This window comes from Equus caballus, chromosome 15, assembly GCF_041296265.1.
Source record: "Equus caballus isolate H_3958 breed thoroughbred chromosome 15, TB-T2T, whole genome shotgun sequence".
NCBI lineage: Eukaryota > Metazoa > Chordata > Mammalia > Perissodactyla > Equidae > Equus > Equus caballus.
The window spans coordinates 104,266,932-104,280,081 of record NC_091698.1 but is presented as its reverse complement, the minus strand read 5'-3'; the positions used below and the strand labels follow the sequence as shown (position 1 = coordinate 104,280,081).

The following is a 13,150-nucleotide window of genomic DNA, read 5'->3' as shown; positions in this document are numbered from 1 at the left end:
TTAAGCAAGGGTTTCCAATGACAGATTTAGAGGTAGATGCCACAGGTGGTCTGAGCGGTGGGTGGCCTGTTGGGAGAAGGTCAGGTCAGGCCTGGCGGCTCCCTCCCCGTTGCCTCGTAGAGCTTGGCTACTCTGTCAGTAGAAACCGTAGGAAAGAATTGACTGTAGAGGACCATGAGCTGGGAGCTTGTTGAGCCCGTCACCAAAGTCACAGAGCCGTGAACTCCTCCCACCAGGGCAGAGAACCGGCTTCCTTGCAGCGTGAGGTCCCGGTGGAGGAGTCTTCCAGGACCTCCTGAGGGCCTGCGAAGGCCAGGCTGTCCGTGAACACTCTTGGGATCTGTGGCTGAGGAGAGACACAGCAGACACAAATCACAGGGCCTGTCTGCAGCTGACGATGGCACTGTGTGTGGTCAGGCGGTGCTGTGGTCTGGAGACCCACACTGGAGGCGTCGTCTCTTTTCTTTCTTAGGTTTTTATCTTAGAGGTGGAAAGACTTTCACCCAAAAGTCTGTGAGACTGTTTGGAGAGCACAGATAAGCCCTGCAGCTCCCAGGGAGAGAGTGATGCCTTCGCTGCTTTCTCTATAGTTAACAAAGTGGGTAGGTGCCTGTGTGTAAAACCTGTCCCCCTCCCTTTACATTCCTGTGTGACACTGGGCAAGCCCCTCACTTCTCTGGGCTTCTCTGCAATGGACCTGATCACATGTAACTGTTGGGTGGGGTGAGGAAGGCACGAGAGGGGATGTGAAGATACAGAGTTGAGGCTTCAGGATGTCGGCTCCGTGCTGTGTGCTCCTGTCTCATATCGTTACACATGTTTTATTAAAAGTGTGGCAGAACCTGAACTTAACGAGACCCAAGCCCTCGTGGAGAGGGCAGCTTGGGAGACAAGCCTCCAGCTGTGAGGTCGGCGAGGGTTGAGGGGGATGGTTGGGGGTTTTAATGAAACCTGACCAGCCAGGGTGCTGTCTGGGCTGGATCAGCTGTGAAACCAGAGGCTCCTGAGAGCTGTTATCAGGGAAGGGCTTCACCTCGGGGCACCTGCTGGAAGGCGGGGGGCTGGCTGTTCCAGACAGACAGGGCACCCTGAGGTTCTCCCATGGGGGTCAGGCCAGGCGTCCTGGGTGCGTCTCTGTGTGCCCAGGATGCAGCACCACGACCTGTAACTCGGGCACAGGTGATGCTGCAACAGTCTCTGGCGGTGGGGGGCGGGGGGCCGCCGAGCGCTGTTTTCTCTCCCAGAAGCCTAAGGTTCTTCACTGTGCTGATGATAACTCGTCTCAGGTGTTGGGAAGTTTGAATGAAAAGTATGGGCATGTGTTAGTTTTCTGTTGCTGTCACACATTCTGAGTGTCTGAAGCAACACAGCTTATTACCTCAGTCTGTAGGTCAGACGTCCAGGTGGGCTCAGCTGAGTTCTCTGCTCTGGGTTTCGCCAGGCTGAAATCACAGTATCGATGGCTGGGCCGTATCAGGAGGCTCTGGTGGGAATCCTCTTCGAGCTCACTGAGGTGGTAGCAGGACACTGTTCCTGTGGTTGTACGACTGAAGTTCCCGGTTTCTTGCTGGCTTCAGTGGGGCCACCCTTAACTTCTAGAGGCCTCTTTCTGGGCCTTGCACGTGGGCCCCAGTCTCAGAGCCAGCAAGGCCTGAGGGGACCTCTCTTTTGCAGTGTGATCCAGTGTCATGCTTTGAGTCTTTCTGACTGCCTTCTGCTGTGTGGTTCCTGTGCTTCCAGCCGGAGAAAGTCCTCTGCTCTTAAGTTCTCATGTGATTGGACTGGACCCTCTGGGACTATCCAGAATTACCTCCGTGTCTTAGAGTCTGTGAACTTAATCACGTCTGCAAATTCCCCCTCGCCATGTAAGGCAACATGGTCATAGGTCTCAGAGATTAAGGAGCAGACTTTGTTGGGGCCCTTCTGCCTGCCAGAGGTGGAAGTGCTGTGCCAACGCCAACGCCCTACATGTGTCATTTGTTATTAGGACCATCAGTGTGTCCCTGGCTTCTCTCTCCTGGACTCAAATCTTGCATTTAGGAAGTATGTGTTTATGTGTCCCATTCATGGAACTCAGACCCAACGGACTGGGGAATATAGATGTGGGGCTAAGTCTGACTGTCTGCAGGGACACAGTCCCCGGTCCGTACACCTGCATCCCCAGAGACAACGTAGCACCATTGTCTGTTTCTGGTGAATCCCAGCCGAGCTCAGATTTGTACCCTCCTGATCGCCTGCATGACAGCCACCACAGGAGGTCCTCTCTGCTCCTGCCCAAGTGCCAACCCCTCTCACCACGCCCCGCCAGTCTTCACCCTACACACGATCTTTGAAGGTGTGTGGGTTCAACAGAATTCTGCATCGTCCTCAGTGCCCAGAGAGGGTCCTGCACAGAGCTGGCTACTGGTGGATACTTTGGGAATTGCTGACCCATGAGTTATAGAGACCGATGACAAGGCATCACTTGAAGAAGACCCTATGGGAGGTGGGCTTGAGGGTTGGTGAGATTCCTGCGGAAGGTGACGCTGTCCTGGTTGTCTCCGGGGGGTCTCATGAGCAGGTGATGCAGCTTCTTCTCTAGTTTTGTGTAGACACGTGACTCAAAAAGTAAAACAAACAAATGCACGATTAAAAGAAAGCATTATTCTTTACAGTTCCCGGGGCACTTCCTCTAGCTTTGGGGCTCAGTGTGACCTCTGGGTCCACCAAGGGAGTGAGTGGGTGTGGAGTGACTGCTGTGAAGGCGCGGGGAGGCCGCCCCCTGGTGGGCAGAAGGCGACGGCTCCTCCTACTCGTGGGCTCCTTGGCAAATGCTTCTCTGACTATAAGGCCTTCTGCCTCCAGAACTTCTGGGGGAAACTTCTGCAGCTTGCCTTCTGCCAGGACGCCTGAGTTCTCAGCTGTGAGATGGTGATGTGGAGATGGGTCTGCCACTTTGGAGAAGTGTGCACCTGGCACTTCGGTCTTCTCATCTGTAAAATGGCAGAGTTGAGCAAAGTTAGAGATTCTCGGCCCTGGTCCCACCCTGTAGATTCTGATTCCTTTGTCTGTGGTGCAACCCTGGACCTGAGGCTTTAACAGCCTGGGAGGGAACTGGCTGGGTGGCATAGTGGTTAAGTTTGTGCACTCGCCTTTGGCAGCCTGGGGTTCCTAGGTTCAGATCTGGGCAGGGACCTAGCACTGCTCCTCAAGTCACGCTGTGGCAGCATCCCACATAAAACAGAGGAAGATTGGCACACATATTAGCTCAGCGACAATCTTCCCCACAAAAGAAAAACAAACAAATAAAGGCCCAGGAGGTGATTGGTCTCCAACCACCAGGTGGAGAACTGCATTGGATGACACCGAGTCCCCGTCCCACCGGCCAGCGTGGGTACCTTACAGTGGGCCACTGGGGGGCTGCGGAAGGAATGCAACAGAGACACGCAGTTGGTCTCTCAAGTGGGTGTGCAAGAAGATCCGCCGAGTGGAGGACGGAAATAACCCAGCCACATATTTTTATTTTTTAAGTAGTAAGAAGGAAACTAATCACACATATAGTTATAAGCAAACATTTGTGTCTCAGGGGTGCAGCCTGTCTTGCTGACAGTGACGGGCAATCAAGGAAGACTGGAGCCCTGGTACACAGCTGTGATGTTACACCTTCCAGAGACGTCTCAGGAGCTGAAGAGGCCAGGCTAAATGTCACGTGGAAACATGGGGTGTCCAGGTCATGGCTGAGGGGCGTCCGGAACCAGCACTTGCACTCCAGGCCCTGCCCGTCTTTGGTTTGCCCCGTATCTTTGGTTTAATTGGCCCTTTCTGCCCTGTAAGTGCCTTTCTTCCCAAACAGCACCTCCCGGGGTGCGGAACACTTTTGGAGTTGCCCACAGCAGAGTGCTGGGCCTCAGCCCGCACCCTTGAGTTTCTCCGGCCTCTTTCCCATGCAGAGAAACATCCGGGGCTGGGATCTCAGAATGTTCCAGAGCCATATCATAGCCTAGGATATTAGAACGGGATTCGGGATCATCGTAACACCTGCGTTTGGAAAGCATCGACAAAGACCTTTGGCAATGTCTTCTCATGCCCTCTGCTGGCTGCGCCTGCTTCCTAGGCCGGGAAAAGGTGGGAGAAGTGAGGTCCCCTTCCCCGGTGAGGAAGTCGGGCTCCTTGGCTGGGGCTGGGTGCTGACCGCCGTCCCAGGAAACAGGGTAGGCAGAGGCGCCTTGTGCTTGTGTGAAGGGGAAAGTGGCTGACTGCAGTTGGGCAGGACCACAGCTGTGAGGTCCAAGAGGCCAGCCTTCCAGAAGTTGGGATGAGCCAAGGGTGCGTGCCTGATGTCCAGGCATTTAGATTGTGGCTGAGGGCTCAGTGAAGGATGGGGGGGGGGGTCTCAGCATCAGCTCTTAGGAGGGGTCGACGTGCAGTAACTGTGCTGCAGGTGAGACATTCTGGAGGACAACAACCCAGAGCCTTGAGGAGGGAGGCGTTCGTCCAGATGATGGGAGCACCTGTTTACTGGGAAGGCAGAGCCGAGGCCCAGAGGAGAAGCTGTGAGGACGACTGAGCACCATCTCTCTCGGGAGCTGATGGCTTGCTTGTCCACAAGGCACCCGCTTTCTTGGGGGCACTTAGCTGTTGGGATCCTAGATGCTCGGGAGTTGGTTCGTTCTCACCCCCTAACCTTACTGCGTCCCTGCAGGGGGCTGGGCACTGTGCTGCAGAGCCGGCCGCAGGCCACCCGAGATGCCTGTTACCCCTCCAGATGGCACTACCTTCCCCGAATATCTTCCATTGAAATGTACATCTTTCTCAGCATCCTCCCAAGAAACCCTGTGGCACAGTTACAGGAGATTAGCCGGCCCCAGGCCTCAGAGCTGGGCCAGTAGGGCAGGACGGAGACCTGGGCTGTCTCTGTAGAGACGGCTCTAAACACTGACCCAAGAAACCCGCCTGTGGGAGCCGATGATCATGCCCTGCTTGAAAGTCCGCCTGCCCTCGGCCTCCCGCTGAGCTCCTTCCCTCCCCCTCCTTTCCACCTCTAAGTGCGCTGCTCCCAGGTGTCGTGCTTGAGCCCTGGGCGCCTCTCTGTCCACCTTCTCCCCAGACCCTCTCATCCTCTCTTCCTGGTTTCAGTCACTGCCGTCGTCAGCCCCATCTCTCTCTCCCTGCTTCCTCTCTAGCTATTTCCCAGTGTTTTTGAATATGCTCCTCTCCCGTGGAGATAACACCCGTGATATCTTGCTCCGATTCCCACAAACCTTCCACAGTATTCTCCTGGTCCTTACTTTGTCTCTGCTTAGCCCACCCTCCACACTGTGGCTCAGAGAGCTGTCTACGGTGAAAATCAGACCATTCCCTCTGCCCCAAATGCATCCCATAAAACAAAGCCTGGACTCTGTAGGCAGATACATAGGACCTTCCTTCCCTGATGCTGTGTGCCTTCCCGGCCATTGCTCACCACTCTCTCCCCGGACATGTTAACGTTGAGCTGCAAGCTCCTTGCACAGTCTTCCCTCCATGCCCAGGCCTGGAACGTCCCTCCATCAGCTTCTGAGTCCTGGTCACCGTTTAGGACTCAGCTCACCTGGTCCAGGATGTCCATGACCCTGGTCCTCCCCCGGCTCCTGTAGCATTCCTGCATCGCTCTGCCGCTGACCCACTGTGTTGTCTTATTTGTTGCACGTCTTTCTGTGGGGGCTCTTAGGTGGTGAAGACTGGGTCTTGTCTACCTTTGGTCCTTGGTGCCACAGTTCTTGGGAAGCAGAAGGTGGGCGACAGATGCATAGTGGGTGGAAGATGGGGAGAGGCCAGCGCTAGCTGACATCTTACTGATGACTTTTCAGGTTTTTCTGTGGTGTAGAGTGGGGTTGCCAAACCACGGCCTGAGGGCCAAATCCAGTCTGTCACCTGTTTTTATAAGGTCCACGAGCTAAGAATGGTTTTTACACTTTGAAGTGGTTGAAAAAAACCAAAAGAAGGAGAATATTTCACGACACATAAAAATGACGTGAAATCCAAATTTCAGCGTCCATACATGTGTTTCACTGGAACCCGGCCACACTGGTTTGTTCACAGATTGTCTCCGGCTGCTTTTGTGCAAGAGGCTGTACGCCCTGTGAAACTGGAAGTATTTACAACCTGGCCCTTAACATAGACGTCTGACACCCCCAGCAGTGGAGCGCTAGCTATGGGGGCAGCGGAGGAAGATCTGAGCTCACCATCCTGTTTCAGACCCAGCGCGGCTGGATGAGCGTGATATAACTGCCTTGAGCTGCAGTTTCCGTGGGAACAGGAGGACACCTTGTGCGGAGGTCAGGGACTTAGAACCTATGTCAGGTACCCAGTGCATGCCTGGCACATAGTAGGTCTTCAGTAGTAGGAAACCAAAAAGATGGCTTTACAGTGTTGTTGAAGCCTTCCTGCATTGACGAGAGGTTCTTAAAGACTTCTAAGACCACATCAAATATTGATATCACGTCTAAGGTCATTAGCAAAAAGGGATGTTAAAATAATGGATGTTCTCCTGGAATGAGCATGACAATACTTTGTAAACCGTACACCCGTGCCATTGACTAGAACTTTCTGCAATGATGGAAATGTCTGTTCTGTGCTGTTCATACAGTAGCTACCAGCCGCACCTGGCATCTGAGCACGTGGCTGGTACAACTAAGAAATGGAATTTTCAATTTCATTGGATTTAAACTTAAATACCACACGTGGCAAGTGTTTCCCATCTCAGCGCAACCATAGATCGCTTAGACACCATGGCCAGTGTTAAAGCTTGTGCACGCTCAGTACCTAGTACTGAGTGTCTCTGTTTATAAGTCTGATTTCTTTGTGTAAAGACAAGGAAGCAGAAAAGGGAGTGAGTTCCTGTGGAGAAGATGGCTGGATTTTACCCCCTACCCCCCAACCTCGGCTACTGCTGTTGCTATTAACTGCACTGGGGGTTTAATAGTCCTTTGAGATTTACCTCTATCGTGACTCCTCTGCAGTAGTTTGCAAAGGGCCCTTTGGCTTCCTTTCATCTCAGTGTAACGCATTTTAAACGCACTTGGGTATCAGGTCTTAATTGCAAATGGAGCTTTGCCAAGAAAATGATAACGCATTTAAGTGACTATTTCTTGGAAGTCGCTATAAAGGTCCCTTTATTATTCCCACCTCTAGTGAGGCTCGCGGGCCAGGGGTGAACCAGCGGACATGGACTCGTGGGAAGGCTGAGGAAGAAGCCCACGGAGAAATTTCTGCTCCAAGCTGAGTTCACCTCTGTCAATTAAAGCAGATGTGTCCAAATGCTAGATTTCATGTGGAAAAACAAACATTAGCCTGGAAACGCCTGTTTTGAGGTGATCTTTGTGACGATGCATGTGTCTTACTGAGCTGGAGGAGGGCGTGCTCACCTGGTTTGAGCCCTGGACACGGCTTCTGCTCAGAGGCGATCGGCTGAAAGGTGCAGCCTACTTTGCCGCCTTAGCCAGAGAGGACACTGCTGCACGATGGATGTTTGCTGACGGGGGTTTTATTTGTTTTCCAAATGGAAACATTCATTTCCAGAAGGGACGTTCTTCTTTTAAAAGGAGTGCTGAACCCAAGTGATTTATTATCTAAATTGAGTCAGTTTTTGGGAGTGGGTGAATAAAAATCTGAAGCGTTGAGACTGATACCTTGAAACCAGGGTAAAATGCCCCTCTCTCTCCATCTCTTTCTCCCTCGAATTCTCAGCCTCTGGTTCATGCTTGTAATGTGGCCTGCTTGGTGTAAGTCATCTGAGGCGCATCAAAGCAAAAGATACAAGACAGCAAGGATGAGGAACAGCATGGTCCACCTTCCCCCTGCTCTGGCCAGCAGGGAGGTGGAATGAACAGCTCCCGTGCGGGCTGTGCCCCACGTTAACACAACACCTTGCTTTCTCCATCAAACTGGGCAGCTGAGAACGGAGCCTTCAATTATTGACTTAGGGAAAATGTTTGAATGCTCTGTCCCAGTGCATGTGGAGCTCTCTGCAACTGACTGAAAACAAAATGAATGGTTGGGTAGATCAAATGTTTTCTAATTAAGCCCATTAAATACTCAGGAAGCCTTTGTTGCGTGCTCAGGACTGGCCTGTCACTGTGTGGTTGTGTGTGGGATGTAGGACAGTTCCTGAACTGTTGTGGTGAGGAGGGGAGGCCAGGAGGGACCCACTGGCTCCGCCAGGCCCCGTTGGTGACCGGCCTGAGCATTCGTGGCTGCGTGCTCTGCCCTCCTGAGTCCCTGGGGCGGGCAGGTGGAAAGGCTGGCAGAGCTCGAGCAAATGAGAATGCCTCTGCTTTGATGAGCTGCCCGAGAAGGTCAGGTCGCAGTGAGAACCACAGCAGGAAGCCGTTTGGTTGGTCTGTGTGTGGGGTGTGCGTCTGTCTTGTGGTTCAGTGTTGGTTGCAGTTTTGCACGACGCTGAGGTGGCAGGTGTGGGGCAGGCTCTGTGCCATGATCTCATCAGAGCATTTCCAGCACGGCCCAGTAAAACTCTGTGATGATGGAAAGGTTCTTTGTCTGCCCTGTCCAATATGGAAGCCACACGTGGGCTATCGAGCAGTTGAAATGTGGTTGGCACAAGGGGGAGGTGGATGCTTACTTTTATGTAATTTTAATTAATTTTCAATTTATTAACTAGCCACGTATGGCTAGTGGCTTCCAGGTTGGAGATCGCCGGTCCGGACAAATGTCGTCATCCAGCTCTGTGGCTCTGAGCCTGCCCTGCCCCCTGCTCTGTGCACGCCATCTCTCCTGCAGCTCCTTCTCGATTCCCAGTTCCCAGAGGAGCTCCTGAAGCCTGAAGCTCACAGGGTGTGTGTCCTCAGTGCCGGTTGTGCCGTGAGGACGTCTCCATTACCACCATCACCTGTTGTTGTACCTGTACCCTGCCCTCCACTGTGAGCCCCTCGAGAGCAGGGGTAACCCCACGGCTTGGCCCGCTGCCTGACCATCCCAGGAGCCCTGCACACAGTTGCTGAGTGAATAAATACACAGCAGAACTAAGTGTGCTTATCCAACAAACCTGATGTAGCAGTTCCCTGTGCCAGCACTACGCTGAGCGTTCAAATATCCACCACATTTGGGCACATCTGGGTTGGAGATATCGTTCACTTCCCAGCTTTGTTGGGTTAGACAATTTACTTGACCGCTCAAAGATGCATTTTCATCATTCGTAAGATGTGAATAATACCAAAATCACAGAGTTGTTCTGAGGATTAAAATGAGATAAAGTATTTGAACCATGCATGACGTCATTGCAAACTCGCAATGAATGTTAGTAAATTTCTCCTTCCGCACATCTTCCTCCTTGGAAGGTTTTAGTCCCTTTTAGGGAATCAGTATTTAAAAACACAAAACGAGTTAGGAAACATTATGCACTCATTCGTATATTCAACAAATATTTACTGAGCATCTTGTATGTGCCAGGCAATGCACCAAGCTCCAGGGATACGCTAGTGGACAGAACAAAAATCACTGTCCTCCTGGAGTGTACACCTAATTGGGAAAGATGACAAAATTATAAACAAGGTAATTACATAGTATGTGTACCTGCCATAGAAACAGAGGCAGACGGGGTCGGGGTGTCAGACGTGCTGCGGGAGTGGAGATGCCTCTGTAAATAGCGGGTATTGTAGCTTTGCTGTAACAGCTTTACTGCGAAGGTGGTAGTCAAGCAAAGGCTTGGAGAGAGGTGAGGGGTGAACCGCACAGATATCCCGGAAGAGCATCCCAGCAGAGGGAACAGCCATTGCAAAGTCACGGAGGGCGGACATGACTGTCACGTGCAACAGTGAGGAGCAACAAGGACTGAGTGTGGCTGGAGTAGAGTCAGGCGAAGAGGAAAGAAGAGGTCAGAGAAATGGCTGCCCAATGAGGGAGGGTCTTGTGACCACTGTAAGGAGACCAGTTCTCCCTGAGTGAAAGGAGAACCGCTGCAGGGTTTTTGACAATCTGACTCTTGTTTTCCAAAGTGCTGCATTGAGAATGGACTGTAGAGAGGGTGGACATGGGAGAGCAGTTGGGGAACATTAATGATCCAGGAGAGAGACGATGATGGCATCTCCTCACCCCTCATTCTCTCTCTCTTTGTGCGTGTGTATAATGCGTATAATATGTATAACCTTTATTTTATTACATATTGTATTGTAATACGTATAATCTTTATAAAGATTTCGAACATATACAGAAGTAGATAAAAATGTATGGATCCTCCATGTACCTGTCATCTAGCTATGACAATTATCAACTCATGGCCAACCTTGTTCACCTATGCCCTTACTCCCTTCCCTCCTTCTTAGATAATTTTGAAGAAAACTATCCAGATTATTTTAAAGAAACTTCCAGGTATGATATCATTTCAAGGTTCTGAATCTAATTTGAATGTAGATGTGATTTTCCCACAGAGTGGATTGAGATGTAAGGGAAAGAGCAGACGAGTGAAAGACGACTCCAAGGTTTTTCCTTGAGCAGCTGGGAGGATCAGTTGCCACTAGCTGAGATGGAAAGATCAAGGGTAGATAGAGCAGGGCTAGGAAGAGCGGGAGCTGAGTGTGGGACACGCCAGCCCTGGGGCACGATTAGACATCCAAGGGGAGATATTTTGAGTTGGTGGATGGAAGTCCAGGAAGGTGATATGTATTTGGGGATCATCAGCACGTGGATGGTATTAAGAAGCAGGAGACTGCTGAGCTCTCTGGAGGGACGTGTGCAGAGAAAGAGGAGAGTCAGCTGAGCCTAGGACACTAGCCCGCAGAGGTCACCGGCAGAGGAGAACGGCAAGGAGCAGCCTCTCAGGTTGTAGTTATTACCAAATCACTCTGCAGAGATTGGTCCAAGTGACTCTCCTGAGAGCAGATCATGGGGAAAGTAACCATTTCATAGGGAAGAATGTCATTTTATGATTAATTGTATTCCTGCGATTTCAAGAGAGAGTTGACATCATCTCATGTCCATTGACTGTTTATATTTATTTTGTGAGTAAGAATAATTCTTAATGAGATATTAGTTTTTATGTAGTTTTCTCTATTCACCATGAGGAGGTAGAGAAAAAGGTTGGCGACAAATGCTCACCCATTGGCTCAGGAGTGGGGCGATCTCGGCAGTCCTGTCTCCTCTGGCCTCCCTCGGCACCACTCTCCATTTCTCCGTCTCTGCTTTCTCAACTCTAGAGTAAGGATGTGGGGGAGCTGGATTCCATTATGTTAGCTCCATGATGATATGACAGGTGGTCTTGAATCCTCCTGGATGGAGAAATCTCTGTGACTCGGTCTCTGGTTGTTCCAGAGCGTCGCTCACTGCGTGCGTCTGTGGGCATCTGTTTCCCACTGGGTGGGAAGCCCTGTAGGCAGGGTGTGCCTTCTCTGGACCCCATTTCTAGCCAGGGCCTGTCACCCAGTTGCTCAATAAGTGTTTTTTGAATGGATTCAAAGACTGTTAAAAGCAAATTATTCTTTTCTAAATTAAAATATTTCCCCCCTTTAAATAATGAAACTTTGCATTTTGTGGCAGTAGGATGTGTACATTTTATTCTTAAATACTTCAGAAGGAAGCTGTGCTCTAAATTCCTCCCATTTCCATGTGTTTGGGCAAAGTCACCTTTTAATTCAACCTGTGAGGATCCTTGAGTGGGAGGGCACCTGCCACATCCAGTTGACAGTGGTGTTGTCTGAATGTCCCAAGTCTTGGTTTTGGGAGCCTGGATGAGGGCCTCACTCGCTTACACATGCTCTGCTACACTTTGCACCCAGAAGTTGACCGAGTCTGCCTTTCTCATTGCCAGGAAGCATGGTTGACTCTCCCAAGGAGGGGAAATGGGCCAGGGCTCCGGACTTCACTCAGCTGACCGACATGGCGTCTGAGTCCGTGGGTGGACAGGTAAGTGGGTCTCTCCCAACCGGAACAAGCACTTAACGTGCCCGTGCTCAGGATCCAACTCACTACTGCCGAAAGCCTAACCAGAAGGGCGAGAATTGGGCTGAGGGATTGGCTGCCTGAGGAAGCCCATTATTGCAAAAGTTTTCCAAAGAAGTTTTCTTAAATCGATGGTAATTATGAGCAAGGGCAACATTGCCTTAAGTTTAAAACAGAAAGACATTTTGCACCTGTGAAAAGAATTCACTATCCCTCTGTGTGTTTTCTTACGCTGTAGATAGTGCTCCTTAAACTTTAGTATGAGAATCACCTGGAGAACTTGTTAACACAATGTGCAGGTGCTGTGGTACCAGCAATGTGCAGAAAGCACTAAGATACCAGGAATGTGCAAAGGTGCTAAGGTACTGGTCATGTGCAGAGGTGCTATGTATGATACAGAAGGAAAAGACCCACATCTGCCCTTAAGGAGCTCACGCTCTGCCGGGAGACAGTCCACACCGGAGCTGTCATCCAGGCAAGGACAGGTGCTGTGAGAGCACCTCGACTCTAGCCGTGGGCAGCCGCGGGTAGGGAAGGGTTGGGAAGGATTGTCCAGGTAAGTGATGTTGAAAGGAGTCTGCAAGCGGAAGAGGGAGCTGTCGAGGCAAAGAAGGGGTGAGGGGCGTTTCAGACAGGGGATGCTGCTCCAGTTGGTTTAGTGTTTCTGGAACGCACCAGATGTGTGTGGGGCAGTCAGGAGCATGAGCCTGGAAAGGCCCCAAGTGCCCTGTGAGAGGTGCTGCCGAGGAGCCATTGAAGGATCTGGATAGGGGAGTGTCTCCGACAGGTCCTGATGAATTCTCAGGGGGCAGGCCAACCCAACACAGCAGCGATGCCCCTACCCTCGGCCACCCAAACAGCCAGCAGCTTCAAAACAGTGAGATCCTCTCCGCCTTTTAGGTTCTGAGCAGGAGTCAGAGAGCGGTACGCTCCAGACTGCAGCTGTCACTGGGTCCCTGGTTAGCCAGGGTGACCAGCAGGCTGTTTTCCTAGGGAAAATCCAGTTCCCATTGTTTCCTTGGGGTAATTACTAGCACCCTCCCCACTCGAAAATGTCCTGCAGGGCATCGTTCAGTGAGCCGGCCAAGCCACAGGGATGACCCAGCGCGTGGCGTTTTTCACTGCTCTGTTTGTGAAAGAGGTCCTCGGTTCTTGAGAAGACGTTGGTTTATTTCCTTCCCCAGTGTAAGAAGTTGGCACGTTTGCATCCAGATGGTGAAGAGGATTAAGAAAAAGGGTGGGA

General features: G+C 51.4%; 1 protein-coding gene across 4 annotated transcripts in view; it reads left to right on the top strand.

Annotated features, from left to right (window-relative positions):
• Nucleotides 1–13,150, top strand: part of ALLC (allantoicase) — a 36,981-nt gene that overhangs the window by 1,072 nt on the left and 22,759 nt on the right. For 2 of the 4 annotated variants that reach the window (XM_005600233.4, XM_001502861.6), the window contains exon 2: nucleotides 11,777–11,871. In XM_005600233.4, coding sequence (XP_005600290.1) covers nucleotides 11,782–11,871 — 90 coding nt within the window. In that variant the 5' untranslated portion in view covers nucleotides 11,777–11,781. Of the gene's footprint in view, nucleotides 1–8,635; nucleotides 8,809–10,295; nucleotides 10,342–11,776; nucleotides 11,872–13,150 lie in introns of all 4 variants that reach the window. The other 2 variants (XM_023619611.2, XM_023619610.2) reach the window with 2 other exon arrangements.